The 27,675-nt window shown below is 48.0% G+C and overlaps 1 protein-coding gene across 1 annotated transcript; it reads right to left on the reverse strand.

Annotated features, from left to right (window-relative positions):
* Window positions 1–756: 756 nt before the first annotated feature.
* Window positions 757–24,471, reverse strand: CD34 (CD34 molecule). The gene is made up of 8 exons (XM_036272952.1): window positions 24,392–24,471; window positions 13,437–13,619; window positions 12,490–12,743; window positions 10,859–10,939; window positions 3,771–3,921; window positions 3,489–3,541; window positions 3,003–3,167; window positions 757–2,178 (listed from the first exon to the last, which is right to left on the reverse strand). Exons 1-8 carry the CDS (start codon window positions 24,468–24,470, stop codon window positions 1,993–1,995), a joined length of 1,152 nt encoding a protein of 383 aa, XP_036128845.1. The 5' UTR covers window position 24,471; the 3' UTR covers window positions 757–1,992.
* Window positions 24,472–27,675: the final 3,204 nt, after the last annotated feature.

Here is a 27,675-nt window from a genome sequence, read left to right on the forward strand (position 1 = left end):
AAGCGAGGGGGATGTGGGGTGGGTAGTGCTGAAGGGAAAGGTCTGGCTTTCGTTAGATAAGAATGGAAGGATCCTTTGTTTGGCCCCAACTGCCTTTGCCGCTGTTGACACACTCGGGAGCGTTTCCTGAAGCTACTCAGTTGTGTCCGGCAGCTCGGCTTCCCCCACTTCCTATGGTCTGAGGTGGGGGCGGGGGTGCTCACAGAAGGTTTTGCAGTTAGGCTGCTGTCTCCATGCTGAGGGTGGGGGCCCCCCTCTCCTGGATCCGGCAGCCAGATCTTTAAAGCAAATGCTCCCCACTGTTCTGCTCCCGGCCAGGGGCAGGGGATGGTGTGATAATCGAGGGTGCACAGGCCATGTCTCCTCCCCTGCGTGTGGCGTATTTTGTATACAGTTACCAAAAGGCTTCTCTTACCTGAAAGGTATTCATGCAGGGCATGGCTCCTAAGTCCCCATCCTGAAGGCCCCAGCTGCACCCCCTCTGCCTTTTTTTCTATCACTAGAGGTATCCAGCTTCCCTGTGAGCCTTCCCTGTCTCCCCCCAGAGAGGGCAGTAGTTGGTAGACTTGTCCCAAGGGGCAGCATCCTGATGGGTACCCATGTCCCCCGAGATGGTCCTCCCTACCACATCACTGCAGAGTCCAGCCACATCCAATGGAGAGATCGCCCACTCTGGCATTCAGACACACTCAGCTGGGTCAGAACCACAGAAAAATGGGTTTCACTATCACTTTAATTACAGTATTTACACACCATTTTTTATTCAGAGAGAAAAAAAAAATCTACCCAATCATCCTATCTCTGGAAAGTTCTATTTCCAACCGTCATTGAAATCAGGATCCCTGCTCACCCCTCTGGAAAAATAGAAACAAGGACCTGGGTCACCCACAGAGGAGGTGGCTTGTGGTGAGGGTGCTTTGAAGATGTTCCTGGCCCTGGCCACAAGTGGTTGCAGAGCAGTGAAGGGGGTCAGGGTGGAGGAGGCAGGGACAGAAGGGAGTCTGCTGGGGAGTGAGGACATGGCTCACCCCAGGAATCAGGGGAGGAGGGGGAGGAAGCCACTGAGATCACAGGGTAAGGCCAGGACCTAGCCTAAGGGCGAGAGGCTTCCTGAGATGCGTATAGGGCAAGGGGTTTGGCTCAGTGATGTGGCCCTGTGTTCCTGTCCCCGCTGACCACTGAAAGGGGAGAGGAGCCCACGCAGAGGCTCTGCGAGCTTCCAGGACGACCAGGACTGAGCTATCTGCGCGCCTCCATCTGTCCCCATGAGCAGGAACATGTGTGCCCCTGCACCTCCACCCTGTCTCCCAAACACAGAGACATTGTTCTGAAACCCAGAGCCCCGTTCAGGCTCAGCCAGAAAGCGGCTTCTGCACACAGATGCAGGGGAATCTGGGGACTGGGGGCAACTTGGACAGCAGCGGGGAAGCTGGCAATGAATCCACAGTGACTTGGAGGGGCCTAAGGTACACGGTGTGAGATGAGTTTTTCTGGCTCTATCATTACAAAGGAGCAAGTGTAGCGGGTTGCTTTGGTTTCCCTTGAGTGGAAGAAAATATACGGAAGGAACAGTGAAAGGCAAAGACTCCTGGGAGGAAACTGTAGCTCAGAAAAGCCCCGGCTTTCTCCTGGGAGTTCCTACATGAGGCAGAGGAGGGAGACGAAAGGGGCCGTGTGTGAATGCTGAAGACCATCAACCCCAACTGGACGTTTCTCTGACTTCGGCTTTCCCCATCACATCCGTACTCGAAGACGACCAGAGGCTGGGTTCAGGGAGCTGAATGTATAAAGGGCAGGTTACCTGCCTCTCCCCAAGGTGGAGAGAACCCCTCTAGGGTGCAGCGCAGGGCCCCAGGAATGGCCTTGGAGGGTGTGTGCAGGGGCGAAGGCCAGAAGGCAAGGATGGCGCCTCCGGCGGGGGGCAGCGGGTGGCCAGACGCGGGGAAGGCCCGGTGCCCCAGACATCGCCCAGCCTTGCCCCACCCAGCCGAGTCACAATTCGGTATCAGCCACCACGTGTTGTCTCGCTGAATGGCCGTTTCTGGACGTGGCCTGGCCGGTCCCGTTCTCCTGAGCCCCTCGGTTCACACTGGCCTTCCCCTGAGCCTCAGGGGAGGCCCCAGGGCCTGAGCTATAGCCCTGGCCTCCACCGTTCTCCGTGTAATAAGGGTCTTCGCCCTAGACGGTGCATAAATAAAGGAGTATTATCCGGCAGCAGGGGAGCGAGACCCGGTGGGGAGGGGAGGGTGGGGGTTGCAGCTGCGCGTGCAGACTCCTGTCTTCCTGCAGAGCAGTCAGGGTTCCAGCTCCTAGGGAGAGAGGACAGAGGCGAGGCACCACCATGCCACCGAGCTCGCCAGGCCGTCCCCCGGGCGTGAGGACCTCCCCAGGCCCGAGGCCAAGAGCCAGGCCCCAGCCGGGCCTCCCTCCTCCAGAACCCTTCAAAATTAGGTTTTTCCACACAACAAAAAAATTGTTTTGAGTACGTTTTCCCTCCACATGCCCCCTTGTGAGCCAAGGGGTGCCCATGGCCACTGAATGTTTGCAAATAAGCGGCTGATGTAGCAGCCTGTTCTGGTCGTACCCAGATGAACTATCCCAGTGAGAATAACAAGTCGATGGCATGAACCATCTGCTACCACAGTGAGGTGGGCTGGTCCCAGTTCGTGCCCCTCCCCCATCCCCAGTGTGCTATACAGGGAGGGGCAAAAGTAGGTTTACAATTGTGAGTACGTGAAACCCAGAGTTTATTCTTATATTATTATTTATTCATTATTGTAATTATTTTATACACAAACAACTGAAAACCTGCTTTTACCCCACCCTCCCTGTATATGGTTTTGACTCATCCAAGGACACGGTAGGCATAGGCTCGCACATCCCTGCGTAAATGCACAAAAGTGCCTTTTCTGGTATTTCTCCTCCTACAACATGACATTCAGAGACCTCTCCAAAAGACCACTGTCTTCCTCATTTCCTTTGGCCCAGACCCCGGAACTAACCAGCCTTTCTCCTGTGGGGCTCCAGCTGCGGCGGTTCATCAGGAAGTAGCCAGTGGTGCCCAAGACAGCCAGCAGGATCCCTGAGGTGACCAGAGCAATCAGGGTCTTACGGGGGTAGCTCTGGTGTTTCCCAACACTTTCTTCAAAGACGTCTTGGATCCCCAGCTTAAAGAGGAGACACAGCAAAGACAGTCTAGTCACTTGTAGCATGTGGGTTTTAGAAAGGAGTCCAACTCACACTAGACCCCAGTGTGTGACCCAACAGTGAACACATACAAAAGACATCGGCCCCGGGAATTTTCTAAATAGGATTGAAGACTGACATCGCTTAATGAAGCTGCGCTGTGAAATTTTGGTTCAAGCGTAGGAAGATGAAGGCTGGTGCAAAAGGTTGGAGGGGAAGCCGGGGGGATAGGGGGTCTGGGGAGGGTTGTTATTTTCCCTGATCCAGTGAACACCCCTGACTCGTTATCTTACAGAACTTACCTTTTCCAGGTCAGACTGGTGAGATTTCAGAAACTGGATCTTGCTGGGAACGTCTAGAATTAGAAACAGGGTTGCTGAATCTAGAAGCTGAACCAGCGCATCTGCTCTGCCCTCCTAAGCTGTTTTAGAAGATGCTCTGATGGCCAAGATGGTGCATCTCAGGAGGGCCTCTCCAGGTCAGCCCAGCCCTGCTCCCCAGCACCTGCGTTCTCTGAGCTCAGGTGCCTGATTTCTACCCTGCATCCCTTACCCTCAGCCCCACCCCCTTCCTGGCCTCCGTACCTGTTCTGTTGGCCAAGACCAGGAGCAGGCAGAGAGGCTCCACCTCAGACTGGGCAAGGAGCAAGGAGCACACACCGGCCCCAGCCTCGGCCTGATCCTTCGTACACAGGATTCGGGTCAGGTCCTCTCCATTGTCCTTCTTAAAGTCCTCCTGGGAAGACAAACACAAATGATGAGCAGGAGACGAACTCAACAGTGTGCCCTGAACTGGATCCAGAGTCTCTACAGTAATTCTGGTTAAAGCTTCCACAAGAAGAATCCTTCTTTTCTAAAATTCCAACTGGAAAAGAGATACCGTGAACTATATGTGGGCGAGAACACAGTAAGAAAAAGCACTCAAAATTTTCTCAGTACCAAAATGTGTATCTATTAGTGTCTTTGGTGTAAGATGCCAGAGAACAAATTTACAAAATATCTTATCTAAGGATTGCCCGTGCCCATATCTACTATTCAAATTAAGTTAAAAAGGAATGGCCAATAACAAAAAAATATTAATATTGCAATACTGAGGAACATAGCCTTTGTTTCAAGGTTACATAGCCCCAAATGGTTGGAGAAAAGCCAAGAGAGGTGAGGAGGAGACCAAATCTATGACCACACACTCAGCAGGATCCTCAGTCCCGTCCCTCTTACTCCCCAGGGGGTCTCACAAAGATCATGGTGCAAATGGAAATGAACTTTTGGTCAAGTCTCCCACCCCCTTTCCCATTAAAAATATAGAATCCATGCTTTTGAGGTTCATAGGTCTTCCTCCAGGTTGCTGACTGGTCCGTACTAGGAACTGAGTCCTACTCAGCAACTCAGACTCAGAAGATAAACTCTGATGATTCGTCAACAGCGAGTTCCAGGAAAGGGCACTCTCTGTGCCATGCCAACGCCCTGCTCTTGAGCACCCCAGGATTTATTCCAGCAGCCTCCAATCAGAGTGGTCTCCCCGCGCAGGGAAGGAACGGAAACCAAGACTCTCTGCTCCGTCCAGATGGCAGATGGTGGAGGAGGAAATGCCTGAACAGATCTGACAACTTTCCTGTTGGGGGAAAGCTGCTGGGGCGCGTGAGGCCCATCAGCATGGAGCCTACGTGGAGGAGAAAGCTTCCTGTTTGCAGGCAGGCTGCTTCTGTGCAAGGCCAGAGGCCCCCCAGCTTGGACAGCAGCCTGGGTATTTTCCTACTGCTGTGGCCCAAGGCAGGAAACCCCAGGCTCCTTTGCTCTTGCACAAGGCAAGGTCAAGATTGGCCTCGGGCCCCAGCTTTCTTCCCTCAGCTGGAATTTGAGGGAGCTGAGTAAATCTCCCTGGGCTTGGATAAGGCCAGGAGAGCGGGACTAGCTAAGCTCCGAGTCAGAGAGACGAGTCCAGTGGTGGCCTCAGAACCCTCCAGGAGCCGAGGCCTCAGAGAAATGATTTATCGGGCCACTGCTGCGTCACCCCTCCGGAAAAGGGTGAATTCTGCACATCTCCCTTGTTTAGTCTTTGGGCAGAGGTCCTGCTTCTGGAAAAATCTGGCTCTTTAAAACAGCATTTGCTATAGGTAGTGTGGACACCACATTGGGTATAATCAGCAGTCTCCGTGGTCTTCTGAGCGCTGTGCATGGCTTCCCCTGAGCTGCCCGCTGAATGAGAAGGAGGAAGTCCTGCCTGGAGGGCTTCTCACATACCTCTGGCTGAAACGTGCTTCCTTCCCGAGAGGGCAGAGGGACAAGGCTCCTGCACGATAGAAACAAGCTAAACAAAATGGCACCTTCAACCTGCCGAGTCCAAGAAGCTGCTCCTCAACCAGACTCAGCCGTTCTGACCTTTATCAAGTCCTGAGGATAAGACACTGTGTGAAAACCTCTGTGGGTATGAGTGTGTGTCGTGAGTGTGTGTGTGTGTGTGGGGGGGGGGGCGCATGAATTCCACATGTCCAAGCTCTCAGTTTGAGTGCATGGCAATAAAAATAAATGAAGTTTACTAGGTCTTAGGCCCTGTTTTAAGTGTTTTGCACATATAGATTAATTTAGGCCTCACATACCCTATGAAATAGGTTCTATAATTCTCCCCATTTTATAGATGAAGGAACTGAGGCACAAAGAGACCAAGAGGTCACAGAGCTAATTTACGAAAGAAAGGTACAAGTAAGATGCTGTGAGCATTCAAAGGAGGGTGAGCACACATCTGGTGTGGGGTTATCAGAAGCATCTCAATACAGGCCTTGAAGAATGGGTAGAAAGTGTACAGGAGAAGCTGGTGGGGAGAGGCCTTTATTGGGGGGGCACCATGAGAAACCTTGGGGACGTGACAGCCTGTGACTGTCACAACCCTAGTTGCAGGAGAATGAACACTGCCTTCTCCCTTGGATTTCCCATCCTTCCAATTCCCACCTCCTCCCTGAAGCTGGTCCTACCCCCATCAGAATGGGCATCGACCTTTGCTCTGCTACTTACTAGATTCTATGCATGTCATGCGGTTTGTCTGAACGTCAGGTTCCTTAGCTGGAAACTGAGTCATTGAGGTGAGTAAGGGGGTGTTGTATGAAGAGCGCCCACAGGTGTTTGAAACCCCATAAGCACTGGGAAAATGGCAGCTATCACTAGTACTATTAATAATAGCAATGCCTTATATACTGTCATCTAGAATCCACATTTTGATGTTTAATTATATTAGACTCTGTCGTGTGGGGAGCAGGTGTACATTACATAAGCTGGAACCCAGACTGAACTAAGCATAGCACCAAATAAATAAAAGAACTCAGTGCATTGTTGTTCAAGCTAACATCCCAACTGGTTTGGCCTCCACACAGAGTCCCTCCACTCCTTGCTTAGTTTCTTGGACTAAATTCAAGGGAATAACAGCGGCCAGCCTCCCACTCTGGAATCCAACAGCATCAGTGAATTGTGTTTGGGCCTGGAGAGGAGCAGGTGGATCCTGAACAAAGCACAATGCTTCTCCGGATGCTTGAAATAAACATCCTCCCCCAAGAGAGGCTGTGGGCAGACATCATGGGAGCGTGGGCAGGGGGGAGCCACGGCCTCGCCATTTTGCTCATGAGAATCAGATTTGCGAGTCCTTAACCACATCTGCTCGCACACTTCACTTTGCAAAAATAATAACTGCAACAATAAAACCATCCAACCTTTCTAGAGCAGCACCCTCAAACTTTTCAAAGCCTCTTAACATGTTAAAGAAGCATTAAAGTAGGGAGAGAAGGACAGGTATTTTTCTAAACGACCTTTAAGGTATCTCCCAATTAATCTCTCTCTCTCTCTCTCTCTCTCTCTCTCTCTCTCTCTCTCTCTCTCTTTACTCCAATCTCTCTTTTAAAATAATTTTATGCCCTGGCCAGTTTGGCTCAGCGGTTAGAGCGTCGGCCTGCGGTCCGGAGAGACCCAGGTTCGGTTCCCGCTAAGGGCACGTACTTCGGTTGCAGTTTGTCCCCGGCCCTGGTTGGTCGTGCGGGTGGCAGCCACTCGATGTGTCCCTTTCACGTCGATGTTTCTCTCTCTCTCTCCCTTCCTCTCTCTCCCTCCCATTCTATCTGTACAAAAAATGGAAAAGTATCCTTGGGTGAGGATAAAAAAAAATAAAATAAAATAAAATAATTTTATCTACTTGGTGTGAATTTGACAACACAGGCAAAACCTCTATGTTCATATAGGAGCCGTTACAAGGCATACAAGTGGGCAGCTGACCAAGGGCGAGAAGTTAGGCCAGATTCAGGCTCTTTCCAAGGCGCACACTGTCTTCATCAGCCCTCCATCTGTAAGTGATTCTTCTGCATGGAAACTGACCTTTAGTGTTTGGGCATAGGGCAAGGAAGGCGTGGGCTGGGAGATATGATGTGGAGGCTGAAGGCAGTCGGCCTCAGATGGAGTCACTGTGACAGAATAAGGGTAATATGAGCTAGCTGAATACATGAAACCTCTGCATATAAACAGATATGGCTCGAAAGAAAGGTAGTTCTAAAAACAAAATTGATGGGTAAAGGATTTCAATAGAGATTTCTCCAATAAGATATACAAATGGCTAATAAACACATGAAAAGATGCTCAACATGATTAATCATTAAGAAATGCCAACTAAAACCATAATGAGACGCTTCATGCCCATTAGGATGGCTACTGAAAAAAACAAACAAACAAAAAAGAAAATAACAAGTGTTGGCAAGAATGTGGAGAAATCGGACCCCTTTTGCACTGTTAATGGGAATGTGAAATGGTGCAGCTGTGATGGAAAACATAAATTCTATTTAAAAATAGAATTACCATATGATCCAGCAATTCCACTTCTGGGTATATAACCAAAAGAAATGAACTCAGGGCATTGGCGAGAGATTTGTACATCCATGTTCATAACAGTATTATTCACAATAGCCAAAATGTGAAAGCAACGCAAGTGTCCATCAGTGGATGAATGGATAAACAAAATGTAGTATGTACATACAATGGAAAAATATTCAGTCTTAAAAAGTAAGGGAATTCTGACACATGCTACAACATGAATGGAACCTGAGGACACTATGCTAAGTGACATAAGCCAATCATAAAAAGACAAATACTGTATGATTCCACTCATATGACATGCCTAGAATAATCTAATTCATAGCAACAGAAAGTAGAATAGTGGTTGCCAGGGGCCAGGAGGAAGGGGGATGGGAAATTGTTAAATGGGTGTAGAGTTTTAGTTTTGGAAGATGAAAGAGTTCTGAAGATTGGCTACCCAACAGTGTGACTCTGCTTAACATGACTGAACAATACACTTAAAAATGGTTATGTCATGTGTATTTTACTGCCATGAAAAATGTTTTGTTTTTTTTTTTGGTGTGTGTGTGGATTTCCCTGGACAAATGGGTATGACATAAGAGAATAAAGTAATCCCACATTTTGGAAATAATTTGAGAAACCACAACCACAGAAGAGTAATTAACCTGATAAAGCAGCAGAGAAAATGAAAGTCAGACGTGGAGTGACATGTTCTGCTAACGAGGATTGTGAGATGCGGTACCAGGTGCGAGAGGGACCGCCCTTCCTCTCCTTGGATGATATGGGTGATGTGTGCCTACAGAAAAAGGATGGGGAGCAAAGGAGAGCGATTGAGACACAGATGTCTACAGAATGCACGTATGGAAGACAGGCCTGAAGAACCCACACCGCGCTCAGTAATCCCTGGGCAGAATGAGCGTCTGGAGAGCTGGAACCACGCATGTGCATTTCTGTTCTGGGAACATAGATTCAGGAGCTTGCCAACATTACGTAATTACTCAAGGGCGTGATGTTGGGGGAATCCAACCCCTCATGCTTCTCATTAGGCTGTGAGTGGGGCCTAAGTTTCTCATGGTTGGAACCAGTACCTGAAGGCCTTCTAACACCAAAAGTACAAAGCAACCTGAGGAAAACTAACACTGCACCACTCTGGGTTTGGAACAGGCTGATGATCAGACAATCATGGAGGACTCAAGGAAAAGGAATCTGGAACACAATCAGAAGCTGTTATTTTCCTTAGCTATAATTAGCAAAGGAGTTTTGTGTGTGTTTTAAATGAGTAAAGTTGAAAGTCAGCATCAGAAACACACAGAGTATTACTTGCGCATTTTACATCACGTCTAAGTTAACTATTTTGCAAATTGTACTTAGTTATTCCATGGTATGGACTTATGTCTTCACAATTTCTTTTCTTTTTAAAAGTCCTGAGTTAATTCTGTTAGGTATAATTTTAACCAATCAGTGAGTCAGAGCCACCCGATTAATAGTCACAGGTAGATATCAGTAGTTAGAATGAACAAAATGCCCTTTACAGAATAGTCTTTTCCTAGCCCCTTTCCAGTCTATACATGTCACACATCACATATATATGGTTCCCCTAAATAAATTCTCAACTTGTAAGAAAATGTTTTTTTTCTGTACGTAAATACCATTTTCCTATCATCCCATTCTTCACCCAGAGCCTTGTTACTGTCAGAAAATGGAATTTATTGCAACAAAGCAATGAGGTCTGCTATCATCATTAAAAATGAACATCATGCTGTACAATCTTACCAATGCAATAAGACATGAAACTGAAACAAGAAGCATAACTACTAAAAATGAGGAGAAAAACAATGCATTATAGAAGATAACATAGTAACTTACCTTAAAAACAGAAAAGAATAAATTAGAAAGCTCCTGGAATTAATAAGCAAGTTAAACAAAATGGCTAAACTCAAGATAAATATTCAAAATTCAATTAACTTTCTAATACAACAACAATAATTAATTGGAATACATAATGAGAAGTCTATATTATAAATAACCTTAAGAAATCTATAAAACCTATAGAAAAAAAATTTAAAAACTAAAAACAACAACCAAAATGCTGAACAATATAAGAAGAGACCAAAAAAAATGAAAGAATTTGAAGGAATTTTAAAGCAGTCTCAACTAAAATTTTAATTTTTTTTCTTCAAATTTTGACAAGATGTTCCGTAAGTTTTTCTAAAAGAATAAAAAAATACTTTTCATTTATAAAGGTATAATGAGCAAAGGACTGCCTGGCTAGATATTAAAAGTGCTATAATGTAAAAGTATAATAACTTTTAAAAATTTATAGCAGGCAAAAAAAGACAAACAGAATAAAATATCTGTCAAGAATATACCCTGTGACATATGAAAACTTAATGTAAGCTAAAAGAAGCATTCTAATCAGCAAAGAAAGAAATAATGTTAGGAAAATGGTTATATGGAAAATACAGCATTGTAGGTAAAAAAATTCTATATGAATTAAAGTTATATGTAAGTAAATATAATAAAGAAATATTTTAGGTGACTATTTTATATTTCATGAAGGACTTTCTTAATATAAAAACAAGCTGAAATCTGACTATATATATTACATGTACTAGTGAGGAGATAAAAAGTAACAACTAAATTGAAAGAAAATCCTCTTTGCCTTCTTTGTCCACCAGATGGGGCCTCTTCTCCCTAAACCCAAAGCTCAGGATTGGGGTACTAGAAGTAGCCTGACCTTGCTAAGACCCCACCAACATCCATCTAGTCCAAAATGGCCTAAGGAGGTTGAGTGGGGATCGTGGGAGGAGGGGGAGGGGAAGGAGCAGGGGTTGGGGAGTTTGACTTACACAGCTGTAGGTCTTACTGAGCTTCAGGCAGATAGCTTGGGTCAAGTTCACTTCTTTGACTTGGGAACATTTGATTTCTTCCTGTATGAAAACAAAAAGTAAATAAGCCTCTCCTTTCTTCCCCACCTCTTTCCCTGTTTGATTTTTGTGACGTACCCTGTTAGGAGATTTTAGAGAAAAGAAAATGTAAACATTTGTTAGGGGGCTAGAGCTTTATAATAGTCACTCTCTCCGTCCACCTTCCCCCCTCCCCCCAGCAGAGGCGAGCTATTTGCCAACTTGGTGAGCGCTGGCTTGCAGGCCCAGGGATAGAAGAAGGCAGGTCAGGCTGTATTTCCTCCAGTGAATGATTTACTTGCAGAAAGGCCACACAGGGTGGGCAAAAGTAGGTTTACAGTTGTTGTATGGCAAAGAATACGATAAATCATGATAGAAGAATCAACCCTGTGTTTTGAGCACTCACAACTGTAAACCTACTTTTGCCCTGCCCTGACTAGGCAAACAGGTAATGGGATGGCCGGGCAGATCCTGGTGGCACTCATTTTCCTTCTGGCCCCTAGGCCTCTCCAGATTCCTTTTCTCGTGCCATTAAAAACAGAAACCAGGCAGGGCCCCCAGTGCCTGCTTTCAGGTTCCATGGCCTTTCTTTTTTGCATTTATCATCAGATAGAGCGGGAGGGAGAGAGGGGGGAAGAGAGAGAGAGAAAAACATCCATGTGAGAGAGACACATCAAGTGGTTGCCACCCACACGACCCCAACCGGGGCCTGGACAAACTGCAACCGAGGTACGTGCCCTTAGCGGGAACCTAATCCGGGTCTCTCTGGTCTGCAGGCCAACACGCTAACCGCTGAGCCAAACTGGCCAGGGCTATGGCCTCATATTTTCTACCCTTTGTGCTGAAAGCTGTTGACAGCCACAGGGCTGAGAAGGGGACGTTGGGCTCACCAGCCCTGGTCTACTCAGCTCCTTACCGCCTCTCTATGCCTGGCATAACCGCCAAACCCTCTCACACAGAGGACATGGCATTTGTCCTTAGCATTTTGGGAAACACAGCCCCATTAAATGGAAGATGATTTCTAGATATGGCCAAAAGGGAATGGTGGCCTAATCAAAGCCCAGATCAAGAGGTACTAGAAAAATCCACCGAGGATCGGATGGATCTCAGAGAATTCCCTTTATGCTCTACTCCTAGAAATGCAGTTCCCATGGCACAGATCAGTCTTGCCCCCTGACCCCACCCGTGTTCCCCTTTCTACTTCTTCCAGCAATATTTAAGCTGCATATTTTCCGTGCTAATTTTTTTTTAATTGATTTTAGAGAGAGAGGAAAGGAGAGGGAGAGGGAGATAGAAACATCGATGAGAGAGAACATCAATTGGCCATCTCCTGCATGCCCCCCCCCCCCCCGGGGGTTTGGCCCACAACCTGGGCATGTGCCCTGACCGGGAGTTGAATTGGCGACCTGTTGGTGCATGGGTCGACGCTCAACCACTAAGCCACATTGGCCGGGCTATGTGCTAATTCTTAATGACCCAAATCTTATTGGAATGAGGAGAAGTTAAAGGGAGCATAGAGCTTGTGTACATATGAAGCGAGAGGGCACTCTGCCATTTTGACCCAATTCACCCACCTTGATGCTACTTGACGTAGGAGAAAGTGATGTATAAGGTTTAATGGAAAATGTCACAAGGCTGGTGCTATTGTATGGGGGCTCTGTGATATTTCCAAGTGACATGTTGGGCTTCAAGGTCATCTCTGAAGTTGAAAAGTTGGTTAGGGTGGAGGCCATAATGGTGGCTAATGAGGTCTGTGTCTCGACAGAAGAGTTCACAGTTCCAGGAACTGGGGTGATTCCGGAAGTGGATGTAAAGTTGACTGTCGGCTCTGAAAAAGACCAAAACACAAGTATGCATGTGGGCACATTCCCAAACACACACACACACACACACACACACACACACGCGCGCGCACACACACACACACACACAATCTCAGTTCACTGTCTTGAGTGAAGACTTTACAGATAATGACATAGGCATGGACTTCAACCCAGGAAAGGGAATTTGTGGATTTAAGAGTTACTTCATGTCCTAACCCTAACCAAACTCATTTCAAGCCAGCTGTTGGAACCATAGCTGTAATCTAGAATGTATCAGAGATGCCCTCAGGATTCTGAAATTTAACTGAATGCTGGTCTACCCTAGAGAAGTCAAAGACCCCCAACTTGAACCTGTGCACATCTCCCTTCACGTAGAAAAGATCAGAGATCTCTAGGGTGTTCTCATCTAATTCTTATTTTATCACCAAGCTGAACTCAGCATGAGAGCAGAGGGACGAGGAGCATTCCTGATCAGGGTCAGCCGCATGGTACTGGCCTGAGAAAGCTGTCACTACAGGAAGAATGATCAAGCATTTACTTCAGGGTATCCTAAACATGATGTCTAAGCCATTTTCACGAGGGGCTATGTTTCCATTTATGAGAGTCAGCAGGGGCAGGAAGAGTGGTCTGCAAATGTCCGAAGGCTTCACCCAGGCACCAGCAGCATCCGGCTGGGGCCCAAGACAAACACTTCTTACCTGAGATGGCTGCTGTGGTCCCATTGCTGTCCTGAGAGACAGGGGAGAACGTGGTGCTTTCACGAGTCCTTGGTGTTATGGTTTCCGGGCTGGATACATCTATCGGAACAGTTGGAGACATTCCTGTGGTAGATGACTCTGTGGTAACAGTAGTTGAGTTGTCTGTATTTGTGAATCCAGAGGCTGTAGGACAGCAAGGAGGAAAAGTGAGAACTTAAATTGTCCTGGAGGCTCATGACATCACCTAATTCAATTTCTCGACTTCAAGTAGAATCCATCTAGAGTATCTCGTGCTCACTTTGACAGCGCATATACTAACATTGGAATGTTACAGAGATTAGCGTGGCCCCTACAAGCAAATTCATGACACGTTAGAGCGTCTCCTGCCACCCCTGGCAAGGCAGCAGCAACAGCTATGGCTCCTCCTGGACAGGCAACTAATTTGTATGTACCAAGTGTCTAGTATAGTATTATCTACAGGAGGATCATCACAGGAGGGAAAAGTTGCAACTAAATGAATCACAGTAGGGTAAATGGCCTATGTTCCTAATATACTATAGTCATTACAAATAAAAAATTATGAAAAAACTACAGCAACGTGAGTGTATGAGGCTACATGTTCACAACATGTTAAGTACAATAGTAAAACATTGCTGGTGTGGCTCAGTGAATTGAGTGTTGTCCCAGGGACTGAGAGGTCCTGGTTTGATTCCCAGTCAGGGCACATGCCCTGGATGCAGGCTCAATCCCCAGCAGGGGGCGTGCAGGAGCAGCTGAATAATGTTTCTCACATTGATGTTTCTCTCTCTCCCTTCCTTTCTCTCGCTAAAAACAAAACAAAACAAAACAAAACAATAAATAAATAAGAACATATTTTTAAAACATTAAAATATCAAATTATACCTGAATAAATATCGCAAAGCTCTAAAATGTGAGGAGGATGTACCTCTATTCCCTTTTTAATGTATCCTTCTCTTTCCATCACTCTCCATCCACCATATTCATTCTTGAAATAATCACTGTGTTCACACCGTTCTCTATGCACTCCCCTGAAAAATCTTCTATTCTTCCTAGACTTTCCCATTCCCAACTCCCCTCATCCTTTCCCTCATGGCCTCTAAACCTATCCCGCGTTCCTTTGGTTGAAGAACTGCAACCCCAAGGTTTCTTTCAGGAGTCCCTGCCCTAGAGTCTAGCTGATGAACTGGACAACACCGGGCTGATTTCTCATCATGTAATGGCAAGACCCTGCCAGTAACTCTGCAATTTACGGTGTGCCTGTGCATGCCTGTATGTCTCAGTTTAGGAATCTCTTAAAGTGAGGGTTTTTTCTTAGATTTCATAGATTCTTGGGAGAATCAACGAGACAAATGCAAAATTGCTATAGGACAATGTTTCTGGATCTTGTTAGTCTCTGAAGTTCTTCATGAGGGTCCCTGCCCTTCCAGGTTTCCTGGGGTTCCCAGCAGCGGTGTCGTTAGACCCGGGGAGGGGAAGCTTCTTGCCCGGACCCTGAACTTTAGAGCCCACACTCTGTTCCTCCTCCTTCCCTGCCCTTTCGCAAACCATGGGGCCACTCATGAGATTAGCCCCTCTTCCAGATCACACGTCGGGGACCAGAAGTCCTAGAACATCTTGCTCACCTGAGGACCTGCGTGGGCCTTTTCTCCCAGCCCATCCTTCCGCGGATGAGCTGCAGCACCAGTGTGCACTCCAAGGCCCAAGGGCAACTGAGAGGTGGCTCTTTGCAGGGAGAAGGGTTGGAGCACAAGCATGTGGGTAGGGTGTCCCTTACATGAACGCAAGGTCCTCTACAGGGTGGGCCAGAGTTATGGTTAAGAAGAGAAGAGGGGCGGGTGAGGGCCAAGGGCCATCTCTTCTTGCTCAGCCACCCTGTGGAACTGAATTTCAGGACTCTGGGAGTCTGAAATTCAAACCCGGCCTTCCAAGTGGCCATAAAGGTATATTTTTCAAGGTCTGAGAAGAGAAGATATTTTATTTATCAGTCAGTTGGCCTGATTTAAAACTTTGAGGTCTTTGGCCATATAGGCCTCCCCTGTACTCTTGGCTGGGACCCTGTGAATGTTGGAGGTGGACTTGATATCCAGAGCCCACCCCCCACAGAACCATCCTCAAGGCTCCTGAGGGTCCCTAACACGTGTCTCTAAATTGTCCCGATGGAGAGCTAGGTGTGTTTCATCCCCGAGGTTTCCAGGTAAAAAGCAATGTAGAATGACACCCATTCTTTCCCTCAGCAACAAGAGGGAAGTGAGTCTTCAATGTCAGGCCAGTAACCTGGGGTCAAGGACATTTCCCCTAAAGGTGGTGACAAGTCTCACTGTACTGAATTTGCTCCCCGCCCCAACCTGCTTCAAGGAGATTGATGTTAAGGGTGAGGACAACAATCATCGTAATGTCGTGCGCCAGGTGAGCAGAAGGCCAAAGTGATGCTGCTATTTCCAGCGTGGAGATGGGAGCCTGAATCGCCAGGGTTTGGGCAGAGAGAAAGGGGCGTCGTTCATGCAGGGTGAGGCGCAATGGGCCCTGGAGGGGCGGAACTGCTAGGAAACAGCATGCATCCTCCCTACTCTGCAGAGAAAAGACGCTCCTGTCTGGCTTAGGCAGGGGGTGAGTTTAACAAAATAAAATAGACGGGGAAGCAGAGTCAGTCTTCTGGCCTTAAATAGGACCCTCTCAGCAATCTGACCCTAAGGTCTGGATTCACTGTAGGAACTGGAATGAAGGGTCATCCTCTCAAGGTGCCGTTCCAAGCATCCCTGGAACTCCCCCTTGATGTCACTCTTCCTGCCCGCCCTTTCCTCTTTTACCCCGAAACACATCAATTCCTGGGAATCCCATCTGGCCCAGCTTGGACCAGCCCTTTTCTCTTCCCAAAGGAAGCTGGCCCTGGCTGAGGTGATGTCATGCGTTTGAACCCCCTCCCCCGGGGCCTCCTTCACCCAGACAAACAGTTTTGAACTTTTCCAGATGTGTAGAGAGACCTGCTGCTCGTTCGGAGGACAGGGGTGCTGTGCCAGATGAGTGAAGCAACCCTGGGCTGGGGCCAGCTACCAGCCCGAAGGGTCGGGCTCGGGCTGCAGCAGCCTCCGCCCACCCACCACTCAGCCAAGCACGGAGGCACTCACAGCAGTACCCGTCTGTAAACAACAGCAGGACCCCAACCTCCCACCCGTGTTCCTGGGCCTAGGTGAGCAGGGAAGCCTCTGAGACTCGGGAGAAACTGGGCAGAGAGGGAGCGCAGACCGGCAAGGTGAGCGTGGGGTGTGTATAAGCTGGTGTAGGGCTAGGGGACACCTCGGCAGGGCCCTGGGAGACGATCCTCGTCTGGATGCTGTAATACAGGGACCATCAGTGAGGAAGTTTCTTGGTTGCACAGTCTCTAAGGCCCCCTTTGTAGAGTTTGTTCCCATGAAGAGACTGGGGTCTTGAAGAAATGACATTTATAAGAATCAAGACGGGCCACAGACCTCTTTTTAATCCTACCTCTCACACACATTCATAGCATTAAACCGTCACACCTGACTTTTCTTCATCTGTACTTCTGATCCCTTACGCTGCAGGGAGGAAGGGCAGCCTACCAGTCAGGTTCTTAGAAGTGAGGGATGAAAGCGGCTCCTATTCCATTCCAAACCGGAGGCACAACCCTTACCCCCAACCCACAGAAACGTGATAGCACAATTTAAAAACAGAAGAAAAGACTATCTTCTCTTGTCTACCCTCTAAAAAAAATTTTTTTTTCTCTTTTGATTTTAGAGAGAGAGGAAGGGAGAGGGAGAGAGAGATAGAAACATCGATGAGAGAATATTGATGAGAGAGAATATCGACTGGTCATCTCCTGCATGCCCCCCACCAGGGACTGGGCCCACAACCTGGGCATGTGCCCTGACCAGGAATTGAACCGGTGACCTTTTGGTGCTTGGGTCAGTGCTCAACCACTGAGCCACACCGGCCGGGCTCTTGTTTACCTCTCATTCCATCTTATTAACTGTGTCTCCCTAGGACCCCATTTGACCCTAGGTATCCTATTTGATCTCAACTCTTGAACTTGGAGCAAGGGAAGAAGACAAGGTCTCAGGAAGTTAGCAAAATGAGGATTCTAAGAAGCCAAAACAGATGTCACAAAGTTTATGTAGTAAAAGTCATCCATTTAACTTACAGGTACTCAGAAGAAATTATTCTTGTCTTACATGCAACACTATTAAGCTTGGTTATTTGATATTCTAGCTAAAGCTAAAAGTTAGAAAGAGACTTAGAAACAATAAGGAGACGCAGCAGCTAAAAATGAAGAAATAGCCCTGGCCAGTTTGCCTTAGCAGTTAGAGCGTTGGCCCTCGGACCAAGGAGTTGTGGGTTCAGTTCTGGTCAAGGGCAGGTACCTTGGTTGCGGTTCTGTCCCTGGCCCTGGTCGGGGTCATGTGGGAGGTAGCCGGTCGATGTGTCTCTCTCACATCGATATTTCTCCCCCCCCCTCCCTTCCTCCTACTCTATCTGAAAATAAATGGAAAAATGTCCTCGGGTGAGGATTTAAAAATAAATAAATAAATAAATAAATAAATAAATAAATAAATAATAAAATAAAAATGAAGAAACAGAAATAAATGCAGGAAAGACATGAGTATCAAAACCCATACTAGTCTGGCCCTGGCAGGTGTGGCTTTGTGGTTAGAGGGTCAGTCCTTGCACTGAAGGGTCACGGGTTCAATCCATGTGTGTGCGGGTGGCAACCAATCCATGTGTCTCACATTGATGTTTCTCTCTCTTTCTTCCTCCCTCCCTTCCACGCTCTCTAAAAATCAATGGAAAAAATACTCTCGGGTGAGGATTAACAACAACTAAAACACTAGAATCGTTTATGGTAGGAGTGAATAAGTACATACACCTAAGCATTACCATGTCACTGAGTTGCACCATGACCAAACTATTTTCATGATGTATCTGACTCATGCCGGTTAAAGTCCTCTTTTTTTTGATTCACTTAAGGAAGCAAAGGTGTGCCCTGGCCGGTTTTCTCAGTGGTTAGAGCATTGGCCTGGGGCCCAGAGAGACCCAGGTTCAGTTCCCGCTAAGGGCATGTACCTCTGTTGCGGTTTGTCCCCAGCCCTGGTTGGGTCGTGCGAATGGCAACCACTCAATATGTCCCTTTCACGTCGATGTTTCTCTCTCTCTCTCTCTCCCTCCCACTCTATCTGAACAAAATATCGAAAAATGTCCTTGGGTGAGGATAAAAAAAAAAGGAAGCAAAGGTGTAATAAATACCTTCTAATAAGATTTATATCTACAACTAATACATTGAAGATACTATTACTCTTTCAAGGTGGGTGGGGTCACAAATCCTCAACAATCTAGAAAGGTCTTCAACCTAAATAACTCAATTTCCATACTTCCAGAGACTGGGCTTTACTGTACTTGGTCTTGCTTTTCATAGACACTTCGTTTTATTTATTTTTTGCTGGTATTATTTTCTTATCTCCTAGCCAGTCAGCTCCGTTCTGCCCATCCTTTCAAATTCTAGCATCCAGTCCAACAGGACTTCCTTGGAAGAGTGCCTGAGTGTCTTAGCCCATAGAGATACAGTTCTAGGAAGAAGGAGCCCGTGGCCTGCGTTGACAAGAAGATGGCAGAGCTCGGGAACAAACAGCTTGGGCTCTGCTCTCAAACCCTGACAGAAGGGCGGCTTCTTTTTCTTTTTCTCCTTTATTGATTTTAGAGAGAGAGGAAGGGAGAGGGGGAGAGAGAGAGAGAAACATCGATAGGCTGCCTCCTGCATGGCCCTCACTGAGGATCGGGCCCACAACCTGGGCATGTGCCCTGACCCAGAATTGAACCAGCGACCTCTTGGTGCCTGGGTTGACGCTCAACCACCGAGCCACACCGGCTGGACAAGGACGGCTTCTTCACCATGCTCTGGCAGTGCGGCCTTGGGAAGCCTCTTCCCCTCTTTGAACCTCACCTATTAAATGGGGATAAAAACAGTCCCTACTTCCTAGTTGTTTTGAGGAGTAGCAGAGATAAGGGGTGTAAAGCAGTCAGTCCGTCTGGTAAACGCTCAAGAAACAGTGGTTTTCTTTAGTGTTGGCCCCTTTCTGTCTGTCTCTCCAAGACCTTAAGGCGTGTTCTCCATCACTTATCGAGCACAAATCATGCTCGCTGTTTCCCGAGTAGCGGTCTTGTCCCTTCAGTTCCATTATAAGTTTCTCGAGTGCCAGAACCATCGCTGCTACCCCTCTGTTTTGCTCAGGGCGCCTAGCACAGTCCTCTGGGTTCAGATAAACACCTGGACTGAACGGTGACGGCGTCAGGCACATTCACACCAACCACTTCTAGGCAGAGGGTTCTCATCTGATGCTATATTTTAAGAGGACATTTATTAAATTAGGGAGTGTCCGTGGGAGGTTAACCAAGTTATATGTTTGATGGCCTGGTGTTATTTCATCTAGATCAGGGTTGGTGACCACAGATCGTGGACCAAATCCAGCCCGTGGACTGCGAACCAAACATGGCTTTTGTATGTTTCAAGTGTTGTAAAGTAAAATAAAGTAGGGTATGTGTCAGAGGCCACTGTGCCTTGAGAGTCTAAAATATTTGCTATCTGGCTCTTTACTGCAAAAGTGCGCTGACCTCTGATCTAGAAAGGAAGGATTTGGGGAGGGAGAATACATCACTTTCTCCACTGATTTATTCATTCTTATTTTTCATACGCACCAGTAATGTGCAAAGGCCCATGCTCACTGCTGGGAGAAGATTCCTTCCCACTATACGGTGTGAGTGTCATTAGAATTTAAACATATCCCTGTCCTCAAGGAGTTTATAGTCTAGTGGGGTGACTACAAAGGGCCTTAAGAATTGTCACGAAGAAAGATCAGAGTAATTCTGTGAATTAATAGAAAGCATAGAATTGGAATGAATGACTAGAAGTTGCAGGAGGGCTAATTTCACTGCAATACCAAGGAAAGCTTAAAATGATGAGGTTATTCTTTTTTTAACAAAAAATGGAATGAACTACTCCGGGAGACCGTGAGCCACCCATCGTTCCTGGGAGCATTCAGGAGGCACCCTGGTTATAGGTCTTGGGGAGTTTGGACCTTGTTGGATCAAAACAAAGAACTGGGCTGACGCCTTCCAGAGGTGACTCTGAGGCTCCCCGTTCCCATTCAAATGATGTGTCTTGGACCCCCTCCAGCTACTGTGGGACCCCAGTAACCCAAGCTTTCTCTGGGGGCCTGCATTTCTCCCAGTTACCTCTTCCTCCAATTTCCTGGTTGCCACGGACTACTGGATGGAAGCCCTGTGCCTCCCGGTCCTCAGGCCACAGCAGCTCTTGGTCTGCACTCCCTCACCATGGGCTGGCCAAGCACCCATCCCTCTGTTCTCCCGGGAGGAGGCTAACACAGGGCTAGTGTGTGCTTACCGCAGGTCGGAAAGCCTGGAGCCCAGTTACAGTACAGCCCAGCAGAGACAACGGCTTGACTCTGAAATTCTGGACGCCCCTGTGCAAGATGGAAAACCCCATGCCGTACCATAGGGAAATTCTCTTAGCCAGATCTTTTCCACCCTCTACGCAACACCGTCCCTCTACTGTTCCAGGCACCTCCCCTCCTCTCTCCATCTTCTTGGACTCTGGAATCCTTCAGCCTTTTGCCTCTTGGGCTCATCAAATACAAAGTTCCATTTTCTTTTATCATGCTGAGCAATTAAATCTCTTGTTGAATCCCACATTCAGGTTGTCCAGGGGTCTAGGTTGTCTCATCCAAAGACTATTTAAGGAATTTTCTTAAGTAATGGAACTGGCTACCTAGAGAGGCTGCTCCCCTGGAAGGTATCCGTTATAGGCTCTTTGTGTTGTTGTTTTTTTTCCCCAGAACAACAAACAGCAGACTTTCCAATGAAGCCAAAAGGCCTTTTCCTAGTGATTCATTCCCAGATGGCCTCTGGCATGTAGGTCCGAGGACACATCCCCATTCATTTGTAGCTCATCCTCCCAAGATGCATGCATCTTTTTCTTTAGCAAAATTGGGGGCCCTGGGGACTTAAAGTCATAGATAATGTGCTTTTATTTCTTTGCTGAGGAGGGAAGAAAATGTTCTCATTAGAGAAGTCAAAGCCCAGAAAAATATGGAAATTCCGCCCTGGCGACTCCAAGCCTTTTCTTCTGAAGGGTGGTGCTTTTGTTCTGTTTCCATACCTCCACAGTTTCAGTTCTCCACGCTCAGTCCATTTCGTTAGATCAAGCGAAGTCAATGACTGAGGGAGGCCCGGCTCCCTGAGGGTGGAGCTGGGTAGCCATCCAACCCCGAAAGGCAGCCCGGGCTTGCCTGCCCAGGGTCTAAAGGAAATCAGGCAATGAGACCATCAGAAGTGGAAACTGGTCCTCCCTCTTATTTGTTTTTGTAAGACTGCACAGGAGTTTATCTGCTGCAGTTTGGCACCCTGCGCCCTGAGCTTTTGGAGACAAAGCATCAGAGAATGAAGAAGATGAGGGCAAGTGAAGGCGGCTCCCAGGAGGTGGGACCAAAGGGATAAGAGAAAGAGGCCCTGGTGCTGTTTTTATCAGTCAAACAGGAATGCTGCTGAAGACTTGCGTCTGCGGTGGTTGTGCCAGCAGGGTTGGCCCTCCGAGTGAGAGTACTAGGGGCCACTGAATTAGTCAGAGGTCCCCAAGGCTGCTCCTCCTCAGTCACCATGTGGCAGAAATTCAAAGGGTGGAGTCCTCTCTCTGGAAAATATCTGATAAAATTCTTTTCCCTTTTCTTTTTTCCCCTCTTACATGTAGTCCCAGACAGGATATGGGTGTGGGGTCTGCAGGCACAGAGAGACCCAAAGGAAGAAGAGGAATGTGAGGGGGTGGGACTGGGGGGTATCGTTAGGGAGATCAGAGCACAGGCCATGGAGGGCTTGGAGAAAACCCTGAACCTGACACTTGGGGTTCCCTAATGACCTGAAGTCTCCTCTTCCCAGCTGGTGGTGTGGCAATGGTTCCTGGTGGCCTCCCATCGCCACCCAAAGCCACCGATTTCCAACAAAGAAAGTCTACTTTTGGTTGGTTGCTATGCCCTTCCCCATGCCAACTTCTCACAGGGACAGAAAAAAGAACTTCCCAGAACAAAGCTCTGTGTCTAAGTGATGAGAAAACCACAGAACCTCGTTCTGCTCTAAATTTCACAGTAATAATAGCGCAGAATTTCCAAAATGTCCCTTCGTTCGCCTTTCAAGGTACAGTTGCTCATTTCATTTACTCCACAATACATCCCAGGACAGAAAACACACACCCCCTAGAAAGTTCTCAGGGAAGGTATAGTGCTAACAAACTAGCCAAGTCTAGCAAGACGGAGAATAGGGACCCCATACCCCACCTCCCACCCCCAAGCTGAGATACTGAAATTCTCAACATGTCAACTTGAGGTTTTGAAGAGGTTAAGTTGCTCCCCCCTCCTCCACTGCTGCAGGCGAGACTGAGACTGGCCAGCTGAGGAAATAAGCAAAGGGTGGGCCTCGCTGGGCCCAGGACCAGGTCATCATCACAAGCTGTGTAGTCAAAGCCGAGAGGAGCATCTGATCTGAATCACAGCCTCTGATCAACTCACCCCTGTTATGAAGGCACAGTCTAGCACCCAGGGGAGTTCCCCTTTCTAGGGTTCTGACACCTCCAAGATAGCTTTTTCCCTGCTCCAAAGGGCAAGTCTGGGGCTGCCAAACAGGTCAACCCAGAGCCTAACTTAGAGCTTCCTCCGGTGGGAACCAGTCGCTCTCCAAATGGGTGGACCCAAAGAGGGACAGCAGAAGAGGGTGAGAGCAAAGAGTCCTGGCCGGCTGGCCCAGACCACTGCGTGGGGTCATGCTGGCTGGCCTTTAGTAAGAGTAGGGAATTGGGAGCCCTACAGGGCTGAAGGCAGAATCTTGAGCAAAAGGGAGAACAACTTATAATGTTTAAAACCTTCTAAGTGCAATAAAATGAGATGGAGAATGTTATCCCCAAATGAAAGCAATAAGAGATAGATACGTACTGGGCGCCCCCCCCCCCTTTTTTTTTAACCGAAGTGAGAGCAAGACCTTAAGAAATAAGAGCACTGTGGATGAGGAGGGGCATCCGCTAGTTTTCTGACCTGTCCACTAGTTTTAGAACTTGGAGGGGCGCAGGGAAAGAAAACCCCCAATCCTAACAGTCTCGAGTTGGTGCCAGGGACAGGAGTCGTGGTGGGAGAGGGGGGCAGCCTGAGAACAACCTCCATCCACTGCCACCGTCCTTCCAGTGGACCGGGTGTGGGTGTCGAAAGAGCGAGCTGTAACTTAGCTTTGCGATCCTAAATGCAAGGATTTTTGCACGGATTGTTCTCCATTCCAAACTCCTCTGGCCACCTAACAGCCTGCCTCCTGGGCCTCCTGCGCGCTGCCCTGAGGCCTCGTCCCAGGTTGGCTTTGCTCCTTAAAATGTCCAGTTCTGGCTCCCCCTGTCCCGGCGGTGGGTGGGCGCCTGGCCCCCTGCCCCACAACGCGCCCAGTCCCCGGTTTCCAGAATCCACGATCAGCTGCAAAACGCTGCTGCTGCTCTCCTCCCCTCTCTCTCGGCTGTGGCTCCAACTTTGCGCTCCGCACCTTTGGTAACACGAAGAGACACTGGCACCTTCAAAGCGCTTTATATCAGAGGCAACTCCAGAGAGTCGCAGTTGTCCGATTCTGGGACCCTAGTTCACACTCACGGCGTGGTCGCTTTCCCTTCCCGTCCCAGCCCCGCCGATTCAGAGGTGAGGGGCTGGACCCGGTTCACAGGGCCCTCGTCCCCCCAAAGCCTGGAGCAGCCATGGGCGTGGGGGCGTGGGGGCGCGGGTTGAGGCGAGGGTCCCTTCCCTCGGTCTCGCTGGCTGAGCGCGCTCGGCCTCCAGAGGAGCAGCGACCCTCCCCGCCCAGCCCGGCGGGCCGCGCGCGCGGCGGGTACTCACGCAGCAGACTCAGCAGGCAGAGAGCGGTCCAGCCCCGCGGCATCCCGCGCTCCGCGCGCGCGCCCCTGCGGCCCAGCATCCTTCCCGCGCGGCTCCGGAGAGATGCACAGAGCCCAAGACGCTGCTTGCTCGGCCGGCCGGGGACCCGCTGCTCCCGCCCCTCCTCCCGGGAGCGGGGTGGGCGATTCTTGCTTTTCCCTTCCCCTCCCTCTTTAGTCCTGGCAAGGCCGGCCCCTCTCCTTGGCTGCCACTAACGTGAGCTTCCCTGCTCAGTCCCAAAGGCAGAGGACGTTAGGAAGGAGGCTGGGGTTGCCGCCTTCGAGGCCAAAAAAGGTGGAGGTTTGTGCAGGCCCCAGATGCCTTGCTCAACTTTATGTAGAGGCCCCATCTTACTTCTTCAAGCTCACATCCACTTAACTTTTAACCCCTTTGTGTCAGCCTTGCCGGTGGCCAGGGCAGGGGCAAGTTTCCTTTAATTTTTTTTTGGCTTCCCATTCTTTTTTTTTTTTTTTTTTTGCTTTTCTTCATTAAAGTTTTAAGTCAAGAACAATCTTGCAGAAGGAATCTACTGTGAGGACCTGAGTTTACAAGTGTGAGCGTTTTACTAATCAGGTAAAACATACCACGTGTCCAGTCTGATGCATGTAATGATAGTCGTCTGGAGGCTGTGCTGCATGTTAATGAAGCGTAATGAGTGAGAAGGACACACAAATGACTGTAATTATGCATTTTACCCGTCCAAACCATCCTTGTCGATTTTCTTTCCTTTTTTTCCCTGCGCAATCTGTCTATTTGTGTTCATTTAAAGCTCATTCCCTCCCACCCCCCAGACAAGCCCTATTCTCCCACATGGTTAGATCCTAAGTGTCACCATCAATATGAAGACAAAGGACTCCCTTAGTACCTGGATGTCTCTTTTTAGGCATCCCCCGTCCAGCCCTGGGTCCAGGACTCCAGGGCCTTCATCCAGTTCTCCCATCATAAATAGGACTTTCCCCGACTCCCTCCCATACTCTCTGGTTGATCCTGGAGCTCCCTATTGCTCACTAGTCATTCAGGATGGTGGTAAACTGAACTGCAGAAACTGAGCTGGGCAGGCAGCCTAGTCACAGATTGGACTGGGGAGGTAGAGACTGGAGGAGAGAGGAGCCAGGAGCAGATGACGGCAGCAGGGAGGAGACGAGATAAGGAGAAGTCTGGGAGAACATGCTCTGAGGTCCTGAGAGGATTCCCAGGAATACAAACACCCAGTCCAGCTTCTTTCATGATGTCTGCACCACATAGCCCGAAGGGTGAGAAAGGAAGCCAGACCAGAACCCTCTGATCCTTTTTGATGACTTCTCTGCAGACCCCCTGGCATTATGAAAGTGGGTTTATCTTTATGGTCCTTCTCTAGCCTACTATAAATTTGGTTTTCACAGAAGGGTGTCTAGGTACAAAAATAAACCCCCAAACTCCCTATTCTGACCTTGTTCTTCAACTTTCCTTTAAATAGGAAACAAAGACTTTAATTTCACAATAAAATCAAAGGCTAAAGATGCAAATTTGATAGAACACAATGGTATGGTATTTATCTGTTTCAAAGTGCAAATGGTGATTCCAATCTGACTGCATTGTGATCTCAAGGGCCTGCAGATGGGGCCAGAAGAGCTGCAAAATACATTTTAAAATGAGGCCTTTGTGCTTCGGACTCCCAATTTAGCTTCACCCCTCCACCCTGCACCACCCTCCAAACACACACACACACACACACACACACACACACACACACACCTCTTAGCTCCAGGAGCTGGGTCGACTTCATACTGACAACCACTTTGGTTCACTTGGCTCTTCCTCCATTCTCAGTAATTTCTTCTGATTACTTCAAATGCCAATAGTCTCCCCTAGCTGGACCAAGGGAAGCAGCAAAGAACTTGTCTCTAGCTCCTGATTTCTGAACTAGCTTTGGAAACAAAGGACAGAGAGAATGATCCTACCGAGCAGAGCTTCTCAAAGCATGGTGTGCACAGAACCAAGGGGACGTTCCGGGAATCTGCACTTTTAATAGGCACTCTCTGTGATTCTTATGCACACTGAAGTTTCATAAGCCCTGGCAAAGAAAGAAGACATGCTAAGTACAAAAAGAGAGAGAGAGAGATTAGAGAGGGAAGATACAAATGGAGGCATAAGAGACTGACAAATCCCTTCCTCTAAGAACTAGAGCTGTTTTTCACTGGCCTGCAAGGCTATGGATGACACCAGAACCATAACACTAACTAGCTATTCTGCCTATTTTCTAAGCACACACAATCTATTCCCAACTGAATCAGAAATAGTAAGAAGCCAGGAAAATTCTTTGGCAAATGGAATGGGGGAACAGAGACAGAGAGCTGATTGAAACTGGCCTCATCCAGCACCCTGACTCACTTGCCTCCTTCTCCCTTGTATGACCATCCCGTTAAGTATTAAGTCCTCAGGACAATGAGGTTCTGATCAGCATAAAATAATCTTAGGAACAAAGCCTCGGATCTGTTGACCACAGAGACAGAGTTTTGGTCAAACTAGGGATAACATCTAGGCCTCAGTTGTGTTTCAGCTCCAGGCCCAGAAAAGCAGCAAAATCAGATGAAGTGATTCCATGGCTGGCATAAGGACCAGAGGCAATGACTAATGACCCCTTATCCTAGCACCAACCAATTAGTGGAGACCAGAATCCTGAAAGGACACATCTGGAAACCTGATGAATATTCTATTGAGACCCTCCCCTGAGACCACCCCTAAAATTCTCACCTTTAGAAAACAGATAAAAACCCTTGAGACAAAGGACCCAGTGCATGCTCTCTCTTTCTCTCTAGAGCACACCCACACCTTCCTTCTTCAGGAGTGTATCTTTGCTTTCTTTCTCCTAAGCTTTAAGAGTCCTTCTTTTGCCTGTGTAACCTGTTTCCTGAGTACATGCAGCCCAGCTGGCTCACTTCTACCTCTGTGACTTTCTCTCTAAAAGGTCAAGGTAGCTCTCTGAGCAGTCCACTTGAATCTTTGAGTGTACTTTCATTTTGCATGCAAAATTCACTTCCTTTTGCACTAGAATTTCTGGCTCGGACTTATTTCTTTATTGTACTCGAGAACTGAGAGCCAACATTGCTGGTAACACAACCACCCATGAAATCAAGTTTTGGCCACTGGACATATATCCACCCTGGGACCCCAGCCTTATGTTTCTTCTTAGGCCATATAGAGTTGAATTAGCAAGTTTCTTCAAAGCTCCAGCCTTTCTTGGCTGATCCTCAAAGTCTCTGCTT

The sequence above is a fragment of the Molossus molossus genome, unplaced genomic scaffold (genome assembly GCF_014108415.1).
Source record: "Molossus molossus isolate mMolMol1 unplaced genomic scaffold, mMolMol1.p scaffold_m16_p_20, whole genome shotgun sequence".
In the NCBI taxonomy this organism is placed as follows: domain Eukaryota; kingdom Metazoa; phylum Chordata; class Mammalia; order Chiroptera; family Molossidae; genus Molossus; species Molossus molossus.